The 21,989-nt window shown below is 35.7% G+C and overlaps 1 protein-coding gene across 2 annotated transcripts in view; it reads right to left on the bottom strand.

Moving 5' to 3' along the window:
* The window catches only part of LOC149803196 (phenazine biosynthesis-like domain-containing protein 1), a 28,996-nt gene extending 9,943 nt beyond the window's left edge, over positions 1 to 19,053 (bottom strand). Inside the window, exons 1-5 of one of the 2 annotated variants that reach the window (XM_089952817.1) lie at positions 18,656 to 19,053; positions 10,731 to 10,836; positions 7,910 to 8,008; positions 6,000 to 6,109; positions 3,219 to 3,248 (exon numbers count right to left, since the gene is read on the bottom strand). In XM_089952817.1, the coding sequence (XP_089808943.1) occupies positions 3,219 to 3,248; positions 6,000 to 6,109; positions 7,910 to 8,008; positions 10,731 to 10,836; positions 18,656 to 18,775 (465 nt within the window). In that variant the 5' untranslated portion in view covers positions 18,776 to 19,053. Of the gene's footprint in view, positions 1 to 3,218; positions 3,249 to 5,999; positions 6,110 to 7,909; positions 8,009 to 10,730; positions 10,837 to 18,228; positions 18,359 to 18,655 lie in introns of those variants that run through there. The other variant, XM_089952818.1, reaches the window with a different exon arrangement.
* Positions 19,054 to 21,989: the final 2,936 nt, after the last annotated feature.

Genomic DNA, 21,989 nt, shown 5'->3' with positions numbered 1-21,989 from the left:
ACCACAGTTTATCCCCCACCTTTGTGTTACATATCATTATCACTACTCAAGCACATAAACCACCATCATAGCAACAAGATCAAAAATACTATCATTATAGCTATCTGAGCTAATGTCATTATTGCTACACCTCTCCATCAATAATCTGTGCACAACGGGACCGCAAACATAGACTGCACTATAAGCGAGGTGCGAGTTACCGAGGGACCTCCAAAAATTGAAGAAGAAAAAAATGGCTTTTACATTGAGAAAACCATGGGGAAGAAGCGGCATTAGGGAACTGGGCTGTTTATTGACTGAACCCTCATTTTACAATCACGTTGATAATAATTTTTAATAACGCGCTTTTTCTAATGAAGTTCTTCATTATTCTGTTTAAATAACATTTATTTTCAAAATGTCCAACTTATAAAAGATCGTTCCAACTGGTTTCAACAACCATCATGGGTATGTGAAAAAAATCTGTGTATTACATCACTGCTTTTTGTTTTCTTGATGTGTCTGGTTCCCGTACTGGTGTTTAGTATTATCCTGCCAAATCGGGAGTCCATAGAGCAGGGAACTGGACTAACTGTTGCTACACCTCCAAAGGGGCCCAGTGTGGCTGAGTGGTCTAAAGTGCTCTCCGTTACAGATCACTGCCATCTCACCTCTGTCTGCATATGTTCAAATCGCGGATTCGGCTAATGTGGGTATGTGAGAAAGCTTGCCAGTAGCTTCTCGTGGGTCGGTGGTTCTTTCCAGGGTTTTCCTCCACCATTAATACTGGCCACCATGTATAGCCTATTGTGTGCTGAAAAATGGCGTTAAACCCTACAGCTACACCTCCAAAGAAGATTCCTTTTTTTTTTTCAAAAACACATGACATTTATTCATGACACAATCGTCTACGTTGAAACTCAATTTTTGTATTGCTCACTTAGTACAACATTGATGTTGTGACTTCAGTGGAATTAATAATGAAACGTCTTATCATCCTAGAGGTTTTCTCTAAGTGCCAGTTCAAGAATTCTCTGAAACTCACTTGCTCACAATGGTTCGTATCTGTGAAAGCAAGCTCTTTATTTTATGAAGTATTCATTTCACATAGCTAACTTGTTATGAAAGAGTCGGTTAATTTAAGGTAGTTTATGTTACATACACAATAACATTTATAAGTGTTCGATTGATCAAATGAAGTGCATTCACCCAACATATGAGTAGGGCTGCTAAATTTTAAATTTGTATGATTTTTTGTGCCTTTTAACTTTTCTTTTATTCCACCTTCTTTATTTGATTTAAAAGACACAATAAACATTATAATACAAAGGATACCAGCTTTTAATACAGTGCAACAATACAACAAATACTTCCGGAAGTCAGTTATCATAACACAGTCAGCACTTAATTAGGTTCTCAGAGAAACGCTCATGGACATGGCTGTTGCAGTAGATCGACGCATTTTACATTTAATTACAAGAGAACACATTGCATTTATGATGATTACATTTAAACGGAACTAAATGATAGAACTAGAACACAAATTTCAATTGATAAAAAAATTAGTTCATTTGTTTTTATTTATTAAAGTACTGCCTCCACTCGGCATAAGTGACATTTTCATTGATCAAAATTTCCATACATATCGTTAATTGCAATGTGCTAGGAATGTCGTTTGGAAAGAAAATGTAAAAATTTGTATTGCTTATTTTTAAATTTGATATTTCAAAGTGTTAAAATTAAAATTTCCAGGTCCTATCTACCATTTTCGATAATAAAACGAAAGATAGATCAAAGTTTCTGTTACCGATTCTGATTGCAATTTTCTTTAAGTTCAACAAATAGGGATCAATTTTGGGGGTATTTTTTGGTTTAAAAAATGGGATCCATGCCTGACCCAGTGTTATAAGCAGGTTCGCGAGTTATCAAGGGAGTGGTGTAATTAAGCAAACAACTTTTTTGCTATTGTTAACATCATTATTGCTGTCTGACCAAGTCTTTGTTACATGTGTGTGAAATCTATCATTTGTGTGAACTTCTTTATCATTATTTATTTGTAAAATCATAATCATTAGTTTCATTTTCAAAATCAATTGTCACTATTTGAGTGAAAGCTTGTGATTGGCTGTATGAATCATTTATCATTATCTGAATGATAACTTACGGTTTACATGATTCATCATTATTTGAGTGGAATCATATTGTTTGAGTCATTTTCTTGGTTTCTTTTTGCATTTAATTTTTTATTTTATCTCATTTCATAATTCGTTCCAGTTAGGAAATGTTTTATTTATATCAGATATTTAACTCGGCACACATCGTTATGTTAAATGTCCAATATTTTGATTTTGTATGCGCACGAGTTGGATATGGGTTCTTTCTACCTTCAAATCATTCATAAATAAACATCGTGTTTTTTGCCATTGTTTGTATTCTTTGTTATAATTTGACCCCAACCCAGTGATCTCGTTACAGAGAATAAACATTGTATTTTTTTACCATCGTTAGTGTTCTTTGTTATAATTCAACCCCAACCCAGTGACATTGTTACAGAGAACAAACATTGTATTTTTTACCATCGTTAGTGTTCTTTCTTATAATCCGACCCCAACCCAGTGATATTGTTACAGAGAATAAACACTGTATTGGGTTCTTTCTACCTTCAAATCATTCATAAATAAACATTGTGTTTTTTACCATTGTTTGTGTTCTTTGTTATAATTCGACCCCAACCCAGTGATCTTGTTACAGAGAATAAACATTGTATTTTTTACCATCGTTAGTGTTCTTTGTTATAATCCGACCCCAACCTGGTGATACTGTTACAGAGTCTTCATTTTTGCTAAAAGGTGCACTAATCCATCTGACACATTTAAACACTCACATGCAAGTCTCTGAACCAAGTCCAACCCTTAGAAAAATAAACTGAGCTTAAGATAAAAGAACAAATCAGTAAACCATGAATATTGGTCAGTGACGTTGTTTTAAATGATAGCTATGATACTCTTCATAATGCACTTATATACCAAATCATGTGACATCTATGGATTATTTTTGTACCAATGACCTAATCAAAACTGTAATTTCTGTGGTGATGCCCAACACACAGATGTATGTACAGGTATCATCAATTCATAAGGCATGATTGCTTTGCAATTTGGCCAATTACAACAAAAATCTTTTATATGGTGTAATTCAGTGAGTATATATTGTATTATATGCTACTAATGGAATCTTACCTTCAACAATTCTTTGATTTCATTCCAGTCCTGCAAAAACAAATATCATTTATTACATACAATTTACCATGCACACCATATCCATCCAAAATGTATCAACATTCATACCTATCTACCACTGTATCCATCCATCAAGAGTTCATACATATTTATGCTGTGTGTTATGTACCACATGAAATATAAGATACAAAAAGTTTGATTTATTGTCAGAGTTATGTGTATAATACACTAGCTCTATATTTTACCAACATGACATAATAAAGTATATCATAATTCAACAGATAGTACATATTTACATTCAAACACATCTAATCATTACGCTGCCAAAAGTAACAGCAGATTAAAAAAAGAAATGTGGTTCCTAATATTTAGTTGATAACTCATATCTACTCCAAGGAATTACACACAGTCCTCACAAGGCAAAAATGGGGGGGGGGGGCGGCGAGTGACAGAGTGGTCTAAAGCGCTCTCCATTACAGATCACTGCCATCTCACCTCCAACTGCGTGGGTTCGATTCTCGGATTCAGCCAATGTGGGTATGTGAGAAAGCTTGCCAGTAGCTTCTCGTGGGTCGGTAGTTCTTTCCAGGGTTTTCCCAGGTTCTTCCTCCACCATTAATACTGGCCGCCACGTATAGCCTATCATGTGCTGAAAAATGGCGTTAAACCCTACAACAACAACAGCAAAAATTTCTGATGGTTTGCTCACATCCCATTAGCTGCAAACTAGGCAGTCAGTATTTTGCTCTCATTTTGTTGAAGAGATATTAAATTATTTAGATCTTTATGATGTAAGAAATGGTGTTGTCATCAGCATAACTATACAATGTTGTTTGTTTTGTGAAGTAGAATATGTCAATTATATAAATAGTAAATATCAAAGGTCCTAATAGTAAGTCTTTGAGTATGCATTTAAATCCGAGTTACTGTATGAGGATCCAGTTTATTGTGTTGTTTCAGTTATACAAACAGTTTCATAGTTCAGACTGATACTATATGCTTTCATTTTTTTGATGATGAGACTCTGCAAAAGACTGTCGAAAATCGTGGACAGGCTCATTAATATTCAACCCACACTTAAGCCTTTATCCAGGGTGCCCCTCCAGCCTTCCACCAGTTCACTGGACTTATTTGACATCCATACCCTGTTCTAAAAGCAGACAGAAAGTGACAAAAGTTTCAAAATACAACTGGAACTGATTTACATAATGCCTTTCAAAAACTTTGGAAGTGCAAGGTATCATGCTGACTGGTCTGAACTTGCCCTTGTCATACAGTAAAATAAAATGTAAACTAGGGTTCCTTGTGTTTCTCTAAACAATCTGGAAATTTCCTTTTCTCAATACAAGTATTAAAAAGTATGCTAACTTCTAAGCAAAAAGCTGGTACACATAATTTCAACATTTTAGGGGGTATGTTATTACATATCAAATTCTTTTTATCAAGGCCTTTCATAACTTTGAGAACTTGTTCTGGCAGTATATGTTTCAATGTGAAAATTGGATATCTTTCACAATGTTAATTGTCATGAATAGCTTGTATGCTAGTGTGATCAGTAATATTATCTAGGAGTTTATCTGACCCAATGGTTTTTGTAGTCTTCATCTGACCTAATGGTATCTGCAATGTTCATCTGACCTAATGGTTTTTGTAATACTAATTTGACCCAATGGTCTTTGTAATACATGTACTAATTTGACCCAATGGTTTTTGTAATACTAACTTAACCAAATGGTTTTCATAATATTAATTTCATCCAATGATTTTTGCTTTGTTCATTTGATTCAATGGTACTTGCAATGTTCATTTAACCCAATGGTGACTGTAATGTTAATTTGACCCAATGGTTTTTGCCAATATCATTTGACCCACTGGTGTTTCCAATGTTCATTTGTCCCAATGGTTTTTGGGATGTTTGTTTGACCCAACACTTATTTGCAATTCATTTGACATTTGACCCAACGCTTTTTGCAATGTTCATTTGACACATTGGTATTTGCAGTGTTCATTCAACTCAAGTGTTTTTGCAATGTTCATTTGTCCCAACAGTTCTTGCAGTGTTCATTCTACCTAATGGTTTTTGCAATGTTTATTCAACTCAAGCATTTCTGTAATGTTAATTTGACCCAACGGTTTTTGTAATGTTAATGCAATACTCTCTGAAAATTTCAGACATTAGTTTGGTCAGTAATCTGATCAAACTCATTCAAATGAAGTTACTGTCTGCCCTTTTATTTTTGGTTGAAAAACAAAAAATTTTATTGTAGGCCAAAAGTTCTTAGATTTAGAGCCACCAATGCACATTTCAAAGAAATGAAGTTGGATTGTCTTCCAAGTATAATGACAAAATTTCTTTGGCGGGGAGGGTAGAATTGCTGTAACTTTTCCAGACTCATTATTTCTTTTTTAATTTTGTTAATGGGCCATGCACTTTTTATATATAGCTTTTCTTAGGTTCACTTTTCATGTAAAAAGGTAGGTCTTGGGGTTTGCGGGGGAAGGGGTTGCTTTCTTTAAAGCATAATTAATAACCTCCAATAGCTGCCTTTCAGAAGACTAATATTTATCATCAATTTAACTGAAATAATATATACTAGGGAATGAAAGAACTCTTTAAAATAGCAAGAAGGGCTTCCTGTGACACTTGTTAACTTGAATGCATCGAAGATTGATCACTGGGTTTGACTGCTTTCAATATGTATAAGAGCATAGTTATGATCACTTACCAGACATACATCTTCTTGCTAATATCTCAAAAGTACGAAGCATCCAAGCACTAACCTGTTTCTGGGTAGGATTGAGAGGAAAATCAAGTGATATGACCTCATCCTCCTGGCTGACAATCAATGGTCCACTCTTGGAATCAAAAGTAATATCGGAAGATTTGTTTTCTTCAGACAAAAAAGAAAAGAAAAAACTTCATGAAGTTCATGAAAACATGGCTTAATTTTTTCTATCATAAAGGACATAAATTTGATAACTATATGAATTATCAATCAGTTTACTGTAATCAACTGTGCAAAAGTCTTATTTTCCAGAGGAGTGAATATCAGTCTATGTAGATCACCTTAGCTTAGCTATTACAAGAAAATAGTCTGTATTACAAGGTTGAAAAGTGTTTTACAGTTCAAGGTAGGAAGGTAGATGTGTGTGTATGTCTGTGTGTGAGATCTGGATTAGATAGAGTGTGTGCGAGTGTGAGATTTGGAATAGATAGATAGAGTGTGTGTGTGTGTGTGTGATTTGGATTTTTAACCTAGCTTTAACAATTTTTCAGTCATATTGCTATGATATCTGCAGTGTGGCAGGTTATAGTGATGTCTAGCACTGGGACATCATGCCACAGACATGTAGCATGATGTCCCACCCAGTCATATTATCCTGACACCAGTACAACCAGTCATAACACTAACCTCATAATGCTGAGCACCAAGTGAAGCAGCTGTTAGTACCATTTTTGTAAGTCTTTGGTATGACTCAGTCAGGGATCGAACCCACGACCTCCCACATCCAGGGCAGATGCTCTAACCACTAGGTCAACAGTGCAGTCGAGAAAGAGAGACAGAGAAAAAGAGAGAGAGACAGATAGACTGAAAGAGATGAAAGTGCCCATTTTCCACATTCCAGCTGAAGCATTACAGCCTTTTGAACTAAAGAGAAAGAACAAAAGGACCAGAAATGCGTCATATTGACCAGTGGTGGCATAAATGGTGTAGGGGTGGGTCAGAGCGGGCATTTACCCCAGGTGAAAGGCAAAGGCATGCCACTGAGCTTTTCCTGTTTATTGTTGGGGGTTTTTGCAGCTGAAATTGTCATAGTATGTTATCTTAATTTAACAGGGACAATTCTTCACAAAATTTATACTTTGGAGAAGTTAGGGAGAGAGGTTGGCAACTAACATGAAAACTATTCTCTGTAGAAAAGTAGAGGGCCATTATAAAGCCATGTTTGAGGTACCAATAGAAAAAAATTATCCTTTGCTAATATAATGTTAATGAAAGGCTATGTTTTAAGTCAGAAACAAAAGCACTAAGAGAAGAAAAAAAATCATAGAAAATACTGAAATATGAACTGAGCCCAACAAAATCTGGATGCAATTAAAAATCAAAAGTTATACTAAACAGATGACATAACTCCATTAATACCTTTTGAAAATTACTGAAAAATGAATCTGAGCCAGCTCTTTGAAATATAAAGTAAATTACCAAATTAGCATTCGATCATGGAGTCCTTCAAAAGCCACTGAGCAGAAAGGAAATTATGATGCAATTGAAGGACATAGTGTCAAGTCAAACGGGTTCTAACTCCATAAACCTTCAGTTGGAAAATGCTGAAAATTGAACTGTACCTAGACTTATTAATGCAAAGATTTGTACAAAATTTGGTTTGAATTCATCATTTAAAAATGAATGACAAGTTCACATGACAAGATAGTACAGAATGGACAATGTAAGTAATACTTCATGTCTCTACCCTATGACATGAAAAAAGAAAGAAAGAAAAAACTCTGGCTTATTAATAATTCAACAAGGTGTTTTCAAGATATCTTGCAAAACAAATAAATTATCATGAAACAGATGGGAATTTCTATACACATTTAGTGTTCTGGACAAATATATATTTTTTTAAATAGTTATTTAAAAAACCCTATGCCTACTGCTTTCTACAACTGTCAATAACTATACATTTACCATATATATTAAAAAGTACTGCTGCAGATGCCAGGGTTGCATGACCACAAAGCGGAACTTCATTGGTAGGAGTGAACCAACGCAACGAGAATCTGTCTGCTGTAAAAAGAAGATGTAGCAAGTATAAATAGTGTTAACGCCACTGTCCTTATAAACCTTGTATTTACATACAAATATGAAATTAAAGATCTCAATGCCTTTAGGCTGACTACAAAAAGTTATTAGAACATACCAGTCAATTTACAAAGTGAAGTCATACCAGACCAGGATGTTAGCCTTTGGTACTAAAATTTTATTTTAGCCTTACTTTGTCAATAACAGCCTTGTGGCAAGGAAATCACTTCTCACATCAGACCTAGTTTCAATTCTACAGTCATCATGAATAAAAGTCTGTTATCTACCATCCAATGTCTTCATCTCTAAAGAGTGTGCGATCCCATATGTGACTTGCAAGGACTGTTAATGCCTGAAAATTGCAGTGAACGCTAACAATCAAGAAGCTACTACAATCCCAAATATAAAAAAAACATAAGGTGCCAAACAAGTTTCATGCAGGTTTTATTACACTGTGATTAGATGCAATGGAGCGAGTACTCCACCATTGTTGTATTGTATCAAGGATTCAGTTGTGGTGTTCCTTAAATCACTCCAGGGCAGCGCAAAATGGATCCAGCAAAGGCTTGCCTCACCTGCAAACAAGATTATGACCCACAATGACATCAGTGAGATTTCCATGGTGACACACTGCTGGATAAGTGAAGGAGCATTCAGTTCCAACAATATGCATGATCACACTCACATCACTTGAGTACAGAGGAGCTGCACACAGCACATGCAACCTATAGCTATGAATCTCCCCAGCAAGACAAGAATTTGTGCTTCATAAACGTGTACAGGCATGATGGATATTTAATCATGGAACAAGTCGCAACAGCATCATACACATACCACCAAACAACACAAATAACTACGAGTCATTTTGACTGGTCCATCAGCAGTTCATCGACTCTATAGTTTTTCAACTCCAGCCTGGATTATCTCATGATCAACTTTATGGTGAGATCTAACGATGGCTTTATGGTCACTCATTCAAAAAGTGGAGCCAAAGATGGAACGCTTAATTTGCTTATGCACAAAGGAATCTACCCATTCAAGAACATCAATAAGTGAGAATCTGTTGCCTGCACCAATCAATGTCATCCATTCATTGTCTCTAAGGTATTACCAATGATGACTGCATACATGTGAACAATGTCTGGTCCGTGTTTGGTTGTTGAAATCTCAGTGATTACCACAACTTGTTTTTGTGCAAGAATGTGCAGGAAGATATTTATGACGATTACATGGCAGTTGTACCAGTTAAAGGAAGTTAATTGGTTATAAGTGCATGGGTGTCTTGTACCCAGGCCAGCCTGCCAAGCATTGCACTACAGGATCACATTATTAATATGACCTTGGAAGTAATCGATGCAAGAAAATCATCAAAGCAGAACAGCACCTATGAAATGAAATCACCAAGATAAGTGCAGCACTCACAAAATATAAATGCATGTGTTTGCAGTCACAGATGTGATTGGTGGACTCGCCGTAGTAACTCTTGGCACTACAGGATTCACAACTACAGTGACACCAGTGACATAAGCACACCAATACGATCTGATGTATATATTGATGGTAACAGATGCTGGAAAATAATTTCATTACAACTGCATTTGTGAAATGAAGAAAACTCAGCATAAATTACCAAGCTTTATTTTATGCTAGGCCATGAATTGCTAGATTTTCCAAAATAAATTAATTGTAATAATTTACTGGAGTGAAATTCAATAAATATTTTCACTGTGCATCAAGAATATGATAACCATGAAATTCAAAGTTATTCTTAGACTTGTACGTGGCCAAGGGGTAAACTGCCACCTCCCAGTGAAGACATCTCTAGTTCAAATCCAACAAGGTGCAATTTTTTATTTTTGATGTGCTATTTTACACTGAATTTGGAAAGAGAATTATGTAACGGTTTTTATTTTCTGTGCAAATCATCATTAAACACATTAGGACATACACATTAAACCGCTGACAACACGCAGAATCCAGTAGGAAATTTGCTACTTCAATCTGTTATGCAGTAAATCTTGCTAGCCAATATGTTTGAGCATAAAATAAAAAGAATAAAATGAAAATTTGCTCGCTGCAAGTGAATAATGGATATTTCATCTCATGGGTTCGAACTTTTACTGACTTTTTTCACCCACTTGATCATATATCCATTATTCATTCATTTCAAGCAAATATCCACTATTTATTCAGCAGCCATCAAAGACAGAATGGTTACCAGAGCCACGTTTCAGACAGTGTAGGCGGAAATAGAAAACTTCCGACAACTCAACGCACAAATATGAAATGCTATCACCATTGCAGTACCAAAAGAGACAAGTGGTTTACAGGCAGTAAACATCAAGTAAAGTCTCAAGCAGAGTTTTCACTTTTCATAAACTTGCAAGGTAAAAAGGATTAATACATGGGGTAAAGAAGGCACTGGTCCATACCAGCAAATCCAGTTTCAAAACCTTATTTTACCTTCTTCAATCACAAACTTGGTATTAACTGATACAAGTCACTGTCTAAAACTGGTCCATAATAATACTTTCAGCAAAGCTGGAATATTTCATGATTAGCAAAATCCTGCCCCAAATTACAACTATTAGTGTGTCTTTGTTTTCAATTCCTTTTCTCTTTCACCAAGGTAACTGCTCCAATCCACCATTATAATTAACAAATACACACACAAACATGTACTTCAGAAGATAACTAGGAAACATACAATTTTCAAATGTGGGCTGTTTATCCTGTGGACTGAGTTGGATATAGACCGTTTCTGACAGGTTCATCTCTGCTGCCAACCTCTGCATCTGGGACTCAGACAACACCTGTATAAATGGATATACTTTTTTATTATTCTCCACTTTGCCAGTATTTACTCTGAATCTAAGAAAGATGAGGGAAAAAACCAATGAAAGTTCCAACACACACACATACCTATTGTACAGGGGGCCCCAAGTGGCTGAGTGGTCTAAAGCACTCACTGTTCTGGATCACTGCCATCTCACCTCTGTCTGCCAGCTAACATGGGTACGTGAGTGGGTCAGTGTTTCTTCCCAGGGTTCTTCCTCCACCACTTATACTGGTCACCATTATACTGGTCACCATATATATATATATATATATATATATATATATATATATATATATATATATATACATGTATTGGGTAAAATGATTTGCTTGTGGGCCTAACACCATTTTTTCAGTGCATGATAGACTTTATGTGGCAACCAGTACACTTGATGAAGGAAGAACCCACAGGAAGCCACTGGCAAGCTTTCTCACATGCCTATGTTGGCCAAACCCACACTCAAACATGCATGCATGCACAGAGGTGAGATATCGGTGATCTCTAAAGGCATGCAGCTAAGATCACTCTGCCACCCAGGACCCAACAAAATAAATAAATAAATAAACAAATAGATAAATAAATAATGCAATCATTACCTCTGTAAACAACTGTTTTTCAAAATGAATTAATTTAACTGAGGTACAAACATGAACCTGACAGAATATAATTAGCTGTTTGGATTCTCCAGCTTTTATGTTGTTCCTCTGGAACCTCTTCTTGTTGATTTTGAGTCTCTGGCATCCTAATATATCTGATTGCTGCACAGCACTGATGAGTATTAAAATTTTGTGGAACAATTACACAGTTTTTTTCAATAAATAACACACGGAACTTTTAATTGATGCCTATTTTTATATTTCACAACCAATTCCTCTTCTTACTGCTATTGAGCTATCTACACTGTAACAAAGAATTGTTGTGATGCAATCTGCCAAGTAAATGTGTCAAAAGTTGTACTTGTGATTGAGTCTGTAGTCATTGTCAATTATGATAGCGTTGATTTTCTGCCGCTGTCCATAAAAGAGAGCAGCCATTGTTCTTCAGCGAGTGATGGTGACATTACTTGCATAAACAATGAAAGTTTTGTCAGAATCACATTTCCTTCAACTCCTTCAGCTGGCCAGATAGCATCTGTGTCCATGGATTTTCGAATCAAAACTGTATGTTTTGCACCGAAGATAACCTTTCAAACATTTCTGCAGAAACCAAAGATATTTGACAGTGATACTGCACAACTAAATCTTCCCTAAGCATCAATTTGATTTTTACGTGCTGCAAATCCCAGATTAAATTTGCATTTACAAAGAATAAACTTTCAACATCAGCTTCGTCAGCCACAGCAGTAACCTTTTTGGGGCGCCGAAAAGTATAAGGTCTGCCATCAGCATGATCAACAGGATCTTTTGCAAACATCACTGATGGACCAGGAGACCGTGAATAATCATCGCTGTATTGGGATAACCCCAATATCATTGTAGCAACATCAACATCACAAACCTCAATTTCCCAACCATCAATAATATCGTGCACTGTTAATGCCATAATTCCGTTATTAACAAACCCACCCTGCATGTCACCATAAGAATTGCCATCTGTTTTTAAAAGTCTACCCTGAAATTCAATAAATGCTTCAGCAGGTAAGAAATATCAGCTTGTATCCTGAACTTGTATTTCGATTTGAATATGTTGGTTTTGTTGTCGTGCTTCATAAGAATAATACTGATAATCACGCATCGATTCATCTTTGTGAACTGGCACATCCATGTCAATGGCTGGATCAGATACATGCTTGAACATTTTATTATAATTGTTATCGTCTAACACAATGACTGCTTCCTGCTATCAGACTAGCAGTTATTTTTTCTTTTTCTGACAAGGGGACACCTGCCAACTTTGCTAATTTTTTATTTTCAGCAAGATTTATTATTTTACTGACATTTGAAGGCATCACTTCTGTGTTGGGTAATTTTACCTGCAGCGGTTTTCATCGCATTAATCATGCTAGTCTGTCCTTGATTGCAGAAAATGCATTACCAGCAACATCACCAACACCTTTATCTCAAACAACATCAATAGCTTTCATTGATAATTGTTTTGCAATAGGTACTGCTTTTGGGGCTATCCTTCTGAATAGACCATGAACAACATCACCAAACATAACTTTATACGTAGGTAATCGTGAATTTATCACCCTGACCATTACAGGTCCACACTGAGCATTATGTATGATCATCTTATTTTCTTGTCATACACTCAGTCACTATGATAATCATCAACAATTTCATCCATGAGAGACCGATAAACATTAATGTCCATGATACCGCCTGTAAATAATCATTGAGAAATATCAGCTGCTTCATTAATAATTTCTGGGGAATTATTACCGGCTCATATTCCACCAATCAAAATTTCTAGTCGATCAACATCAGCAAGGACATTGCTGGAACAGGGTTTATCAAGGCCACCATTGGAGAAACCACTTCCAGTTGTTTCTTCTGCTTCTTTCTTACTTGATAAAGAACATAATTCCCTCCTTTGTCCAATTTCTTTAGATACTAAATCTTTTTGTTTTCTTTCTCATTAAACCTCTTTAAGTTTTAACTTCATTTCTTTTTCCTTTCGTTTGATGTTTCAAGTTGCTGCTCCATTTCTTCATATCTTTGTCTCCTTTAATGATTTACTAGTTCCATATACTCATCTAATTTCTGGTTAAAAATGTTAAACTGATTAATATCTCTTGTCATATCTAATCAGCGGAGTATTAGTAGTAATGCGATATACACCCTAATCAAATCGACAGATCTCATAGCTCTAACATATTCAGATTTTACATATTTATCTCTTTCATAATATCCAAATGTGGCCATATTAATTATTTGGTCTTTGTCCTTGATAGCGGCAATACATTCACGTGTGAATTTATCTGTAAATTCTAAATCTTGGCAGATGTTGTGGCTGATCTTCATGTTGTGGTTGAGGAGGTTGCTGGGGTGGTGGAAGACGGCCAGTAATATCAACAGGCAATGTTTCAAGAGCTTTTTGAACCACCTCAGTTGCTGTTACAATTTTCTTTGATGGTTCAACAATGGGTTTAAATAACTGTTCTGTAAGTTCTGCAAATTCTACCTGAGACTCCTGACACTCTTGTAATTTTTGCTTGACAAAATCATGGACTGGTATATATTTTTTAACTGCCTATAGTCAGTCTCAAGCTAATCTAGCTGTGTGAGATTCCATTACTGATATAATAATGATTTAATTACTCACACACCACAGAAGCAGGAAGGGTGTGACTAAAAATGTGTGTCCGACAGGTATACAAACACACATACAAATTTCAAAACATGAGCGACAAAGATAAAGTAACAAAATGAGCTAACCCAATTAAAGAAAATCTTGGTTGGTTAGAGGCTTAAGTTTGACATTATTAACCTTGCTTTTTCAAGGAAGACTTTGTTCCAAAATTGGTCTCTTCAACCTCCCTGCTGCTGCAGTCATGTGACTACCAGAGATTAACCAATCTTTCTTTATTGGGAATAGTCATGAACATATGCAAGTCAGATCAAAGGTTTGCCTTGTTTCTGTATCTTTAACGAAAACTCACATAACACTGGTATTTTCATAATGAGAAATCTTGTCAGTGGGCTTCAATGCAGATGTCGAGTATATTATGAGAAATCTTGTCAGTGGGCTCCAATGCAGATGTCGAGTATATTATGAGAAATCTTGTCAGTGGGCTTCAATGCAGATGTCGAGTGTATTATGAGAAATCTTGTCAGTGGGCTTCAATGCAGATGTCGAGTATATTGTTTTCTTTTTGGATATAATCATTCATTAATGCCTAACACGACAGAATAAATAAATAATTATCTTGGATAATTTTGCAATTCATGTACATGTGATCTTCAAATACAAATGTAAACATATCATGATGGATCTTCATTGATACTGCTAACAATAGTTTCAAAAGAAGCATGAATAAATAATGCAATCCATAGACAGAGATTGATAGAACTTTTTTTTCTTATACAGTAGTAAATTCTGACCTTCAAAACTGGTCTTTTTTACACACCTCTTAATTGAGACCAGCTGTCTTGAGGGACCAATTTTTGTTGGCCATAGGAGTGGTCTCACAAGACAGGTGTTAACAATGACAATGAAGTTGCAGTTAATAATGTACATGGTAATAATTTTCTTGTTATGTATTATGTAAATTTGGCAAATTAAGGAAACTTTATTAAGGTTAAAGTATGTTTAGAGTCCAAGTAGCCTCCAAAATTGATATTATGCAATTTATGACTATGACTCCTGCATGCAAGAAATCAACAGTAGGTTTTTCTTAAGTAAAGTAAAACATTATGCAAGTACATGCACAGCAGCAGTGTATATAACCATATGAAAAAGAATTATCCCCTTTAAATTAAAATTGCTTTTGTTTATTTACAGGCTACATATCTCTGGGAGTGACATAAATGTGATTATAAATGATATTAGGATATATGAATTTATTGTACAGAATTATGTATATTAGATTAAATAAGTGCATCATATTTTATTATGCAGAGAGTGTGGTGACTTCATGCTTTTAATGACTAGGTTTTATTTTGATGTATCATCAGTCCTTTTTGAGATGATATTATATCCCATTCTAGCGTCATGTATGTCATTATCTAATCACACTGCTTCCTGTCAGCTGTCAAGTTTCACTAACTATGCATACCTATTAATGTACCTGTTTAACTGGTCTGTTAAAAATATGCACAAGTACAAATCAGTGGTCATGTGCAAGAGATTAGAACTAGGGCAACAATTATAACACAGTGAGAACTGGCATTCTACCAGTGAAATGGCCACACTTCTCTAACTAGTGTAGCAGGGTAATTTGTAACTGAAGTAAGGCTATGGGGTTAAGATAATTAAATGTGTTAATATAGTTTATATATTCAGACACACAAAAAGTAGATAAATTGAAAAAAGTGGTAGAAAATTACTCGTTGGTCCAATATTTAATGATGTCAGATTCATATTCAAAATGGACGTTTGATGGAAAAACGATACATTCTGATTACTCTGCTCTGATGGATATATTCTGTTTTGGTATTGTCACCGCAAGCTCCAGGTCAAGTCAAGTTATCACTGAATAAAAGACCCTACCTGGTACTGTATCTAAAACTTCATAAAATTAATCAAAAAATTTCACAAACCATTAAAGTGAGCCACAAGCTATAATAATTTTAAAGTGGACCGTATGCATTTGATCACTCACCCACCCACCCAATGGGTCAATTACCTTGTACAGTTACAACTTCAAGGTAAATTCTTAACTTGTAATAGATCAAACCTGAAATATTAACAGATAGCTGCCATTTGGCCCACCTCAGTTGTTTACAAAACAAGCACTGACCAAGAAATTGTGAATGTATGTTTTTTTCCTTTGCAACTTATGTCAATCAAATAGATGAAATAGCTGAAGTGGTCTGATAAACAGAGTTTTTTTATTTTGCAATGACATTTGCTATAAATTACTGCACCACATACATCCTGGGCATATTTTTGTCTCTCAGAAATAGCCCAGGTAGTGAAAGGGGACTTGCAATGATAAAACTATAGCCATGTTGTCAAATGGGTCTTCCTTGAAGGGTGAGCTGGGTCTAAGGGTGAGCTGGGTCAAACCTCCAAGATCATTTTCAGTCAGTAAATATTTCAATCATTTGTGTTGAATATTGTGTTTGTTCACATATAAGTCTCATTTTCTCCTGAGAAATCCTTAAACATATTATTACATACAAAATTATGTTTACAAATTATGACACTTCCAACAGTGGATTGCTAAATCAAGCCTGGAAGATTATACCATCTTTTATACTTAGAAAGCCTTGACCTTTCATTGGTTAACTGAATGAGTCCTATACACATTAATATGTATAAAAAAAAACAGAATGCCATCAACTTATCATTGTCTGTATTAAAAGATCTCCATCCTTTTTACAGGACATGTTCAAAAATACCTACAAGACCATTCATACTGCATACCCATTGTGCTTATATCTTGCAAAATAATGCAATTTTTTTAATTATGCTGCCCTCTTCTAAATATTAGTCTGTCTCGTACTTTAAAAGATATGCATAATAAGAAAAACTATCCACTGGTGAGATGTCATCAACATGGCAACAACAGGTATATAGCTAGAACTGGTAGGGCCTTATTTCCTCTTACCTTGCGATGTAGAAGTGTTCATTAAATAAAATTAGGAGAGCAATATCGATTGTACTCAGCGCTGTTTATAAGATATTACAGGAAAGCATTTGACAGTGATCATGTAGGTATAAGTCATTGTGCACACTAGGGATCATCTCAAAACAGTTCATTTTGGCTAAATTGAGCAAGTGGGTTGCATTTTATGGCATGCCAACATGAAACTGTTTGTATGGCATCACATAGGACTAAAATTATTGATTACGGCCACATCTCATTTTCAACAATGAAAGGAAGTAAAACAACAAATTAAAAAAAAACTTTCCCAATTTTCTTATTTAAAAATATAACCTGTACAAACATTATACAACTGTTAAAATACAGTAAGATTCTCTTCCGTGTCATTTTCAGCAATGTCAACATTTTTGTTGAGGTATTCCATCAGATAAAATAACCTAGACACTAGTGCTCAGTTACCTGCTGCTGCAACAAGACTGATCCATTGGTCATATGCATGTAAGTATATTGATGTTAATTTCAAGACAGACTTTTTAATAGCTAAGATGTTGTAAATGTCAACATGGTCCACAAAGTAGGGGTACTAATATAAGCATTGAAAATATCGGCATGGTCCACAAAGTAGGGGTACTAATATAAGTCTTGTAAATGTCGATATGGTCCACAAAGTAGGGTACTAATATAAGTCTTGTAAATGTTGATATGGTCCACAAAGTTGGGGTACTAATAAAAGTAATAACGTAATAGCCTTTTTATGTAAAGAATGATGCATCTCATCCCCCCAACAACAAATTTTTTTAATAAATAATATTGGAAGCATTTATTTCAATTCTTTGTATACTTTTCAGCAATAATCATGGAAGCATATTTCTCATCAAGGCTTCATTCAGATGAATGCACTTAAGTTTTACATAAAATTCACCCCCTCTCTGGGCAGCTTGTATCCCTCCTATTGCAGTCAGAAATAATAAATTGCTGAATTAAATGGCTAAGTGTCTTGCATATATTTAACGCTGCCTAGAGGGCATGTGAAAAAACTTTAGACTGGAGGCTAGACCAAGTTGTTATCCGCCTTTTATTTCTGAATGGTGGCAGATAACAACGTCTACATTTTAGTCAGTCAGATAGCTTCCTACTAATTAATAAATTTACTTTAACTAGGGCCTATCCTTTGTATCCTGGCGGTAAGCATAATCCATCTTTTATTGATCCATTGCGTTAAATCGTTTAGAACATTCACTTTCTGTCACAACAAAACGTGTATTGAACGTTTGTTGACCTCGTACGGAAAACATCCTGTCCCAAAGGTAACAGTAAGAGGTCGAAAAGGTATAGCTAAGTCCATATCACCGGGATCTGACTAATGTATGGACATTAAGAACGCGTTTGCTTTGGGGTGATGCTTCTTTCCGCCTCCAGTCATGTCACACAAAGATATATATTTTATTTTATTTTTAAATTAAAAAACCGTACAACAACTTCTTGGAGCAGCCAGCCCCACATCCTTAAAAATAAGGTCCCTTACAATTACAATGATTCATCGGGCTTGATATCAGACGACAAAATAAGATCAACTTACAATATTCTTAGGAACAGGACAAACAGCTGCTGGGTTTCCTCTGAATGCCTCGTCAGTGAAAGCATGTACAACATACATCGGCAGTTTTGTTTTACAAACGAAGTCCACCATAGTAGCCATTTGGTCCGCTTCTTTGTGATGGCTAGGTCTTGCAACTCTCTTTGTGTTATGCAAATGCTGTTCACCTAACCCAGGTATAAAACTAACTGCAAACGTGACCGTTCCTCAAGACCGATTCTATTTGTTTAAGACGAGGTGTTCAAGATCATTTCGGCCCAAAAACAGTTGTGCCCGGGACCGTCCGTCGGGATGCTTCTGTCCACTGTAAACCGGCGCGATTCATCCAACCGTATAATATAGACAGTATAAACAGGGCCGGATTAAGATTATGGGGCGAGGGGGCTTACGGTGCTACTGTCGCTCAGCTGTTATCTCAATACGTGTGTGTGTGTGTGTGTAGGGCGTTGATCTCACTGGGATGGATGAGTCAGTTTACAATAAAATTCTAGATGATACGTTTGAACTTACTTTATTTTTAAGCAGGCTCCCCTATATAACGAATTGAAATATACAGTATAGTTCTTGTTTTTGTTCCAAATGCAATATTCAGCCTATCAAATTATATTGGCGGCTTTTTACATTTTTAAATGGTCGTCTAATTTCTTCATTTTGCATTCTTATTTGACTTTAAAAATTGCCGTTATCTTTAGTACTTTCTCGACAATGTGAGATTACAGATAATGTCTATAAAAAAATATATATCAAAGTTTAATTTCATTGGGCGAAAACGTTGCGTATTGTTTTCATTGTGGTTTGGTGTTTTTTTTTTTTTTTTTGACGTCTTTAGAAAAAGACTATCCCAGAAAACATTCAGCCAGTTTCCAACAAACAGAATAAAATTATATTTGGGGCACTTTTTGCATCTTAATTATCACAAAAATAAGGTAGGCCTTCGTTCCAACCCTCCATTACAGACAAAAATTAAGACCACAGGATGGATATACATAGCACTGTGGCCCATGGCTATTACGAACCCTGCAGGAGTTTAGTGACATGTAAGAGGGTCGATTTTACGAGATGGTCTATCCCATCAAACATTTTGATTTTTTAATGATGAATGGTCAGCTTAGTTTCATTTTACTTTTATTTAATTTTGCCATGGGCGAAAATTATATTTCAGTACTAAAAACATTATTATTGTTATTACAAAATACATTGGGATACTTGATCAACTTCATTCCCAACAGTCATTTTTGACATCGCTCTAGTAATTGCATAAGCTGAGTACGAATCAGGGATTTCATTTTTAATAGGATTATTGTTGTCCAAAAAAAGTATTGTCAGTCACAAGTGGATTAACCACAACCTTGTCTCTAGTTTAGTCATTGCCTAGCATAAATGAACACCTTTAATGGTCAAAGAATATAAGCGCCGATAGTCACTGGTCCAGAAACTAACTCTGACGACAAATTAACATTATGAAGTGGAATTTAAATAAAACCACACTCTTCTCTCTGAATAACAACACTCTCATTATAAAAAGACTTCTCAGACAAAGGCAAAATACCTGATAATAAGAGACTCTGTCAAGCTCCAGTGTCTTTAATATTTTCGTAGGAATAGGATTGGCCGAATCACCAATATAGGATATAGAACCTTTCGACATGAATGGTTCATAATTATCCGTTAAAAAAAAATAATAATCTGACTGGTGTTTGTTTGAACCCAACAATGTATTGTTTCCAAGACATGGCCATGACCTTCACGTCATTGAAACCACATCATTTGTAACAACTCTGTTATGTTCTGTTGCTTATTTTTTTAACTTAAAGCAACAAGAAATAGAATGGCCTATTTTCTTTCAATAGGTCCACTTAGGAAGAGATAAGGATTCCTGATCGGTTTTATCAGATGTTTGATTCTTATTAGTGGTGCCAGATTGAAATTTGTCAGTACTCGCTTGAGACTGAGAGGTTACTTTTAACCATCTGCTGAGAGGGCACCGTATTGACAAATGAAACTTTGTGAATCAGGGAACAGTTGTCAGCTGCACGAGCAGCGTTTTCCAAAGTGGCTACATGGTCTTGATAAAGGTATGTCTTGACGTCACTACGGACGCAATCATTGAACTCTTTGACTAATATGAGTTGTCTCAGTTTGTCATAGTTTTTATCAATCCTTTTAGATGCTCACCACCTGTCAAACAGTCGTTCTTTCTCCATAGCAAACTCGACATGAGTTTCGCTATTCTCCTTCTTGCAATTTCGAAACCTCCGTCGATATAAGACCATGGAAAGTTCCAGCTGCAAAGAGCTCTTCGAGATTACTAACAAGCTAATGTCAAGGAACAAATTTACACCACTTTCAACTACTTTCTCTCCAGTCGACCTTCCGGACATGTTTGCAAATTTCTTTCGTGACAAAGTACACACCATTAGAGATAAGCCTTACACCACAATTTCAATTGACTCGTCGTCACCATACAGTTGGGATACAGAATTTGAGAGGCAACCATTAGCAGCATTTGAACCTGTCTCTATAGATTTCGTACTTACAATCGTGATGAAGAGTGCACCAAGATCATATGAACTTGATCCAATTCCAACATCACTGATGCTTGAGTGCTTAGACCCAGTATTGCCTTCACTAACTGATGTTATTAATACCCCACTCTCATCAGGGGAATTCCCATCATTTTTCAAAACTGCCATTGTAAAGCCTCAGCTGAAAAAACCAACACTAGACCATAAGGATTTAAAGAACTACCGCCCAGTTTCTAATCTTCCATTCATATCAAAAGTCTTAGAAAAGGTTGTTCTGTCCCAACTTGTATCTCATCTGAATTCAAACAGTCTTTTTAGCAATGTACAATCTGCATATCACCCTTGCCACAGTACTGAAACTACTCTTCTAAAAGTAGTTAATGACATTCTCTCTGCGTTGGATAGCAGAAAGATTACAGTCCTCACCCTCCTTGGTTTATCTGCAGCATTTGACACAATAGACCATAATATATTACTTCACCGTCTCCAGCATGTATTTGGCATTCATGATACAGCCTTACTGTGGTTCAAGTCCTACATGGTCAACAGGACACAAATTGTATCTGATAATGGAATACACTCCAGCCCAGTTGATCTATGTTGTGTTGTTTCACAGGGGTCTGTTCTTGGACCTGTTCTCTTCATTCTGTACACTCAGTCGCTCTCAAGTGTCATAGATCACCATCCAGTGTCTCACCAATTGTACGCTGATGACACCCAAATATACAAATCTAGCCACCTGACTGAAGTTGATGCTACCATCCAAGGTGTAGAGAGGTGCATTTCTGATG

The sequence above is a fragment of the Sinohyriopsis cumingii genome, chromosome 3, assembly GCF_028554795.1.
Source record: "Sinohyriopsis cumingii isolate HCF-2022 chromosome 3, ASM2855479v2, whole genome shotgun sequence".
In the NCBI taxonomy this organism is placed as follows: Eukaryota; Metazoa; Mollusca; class Bivalvia; order Unionida; family Unionidae; genus Sinohyriopsis; species Sinohyriopsis cumingii.
This window is presented reverse-complemented; position numbering and strand designations above follow the sequence as displayed.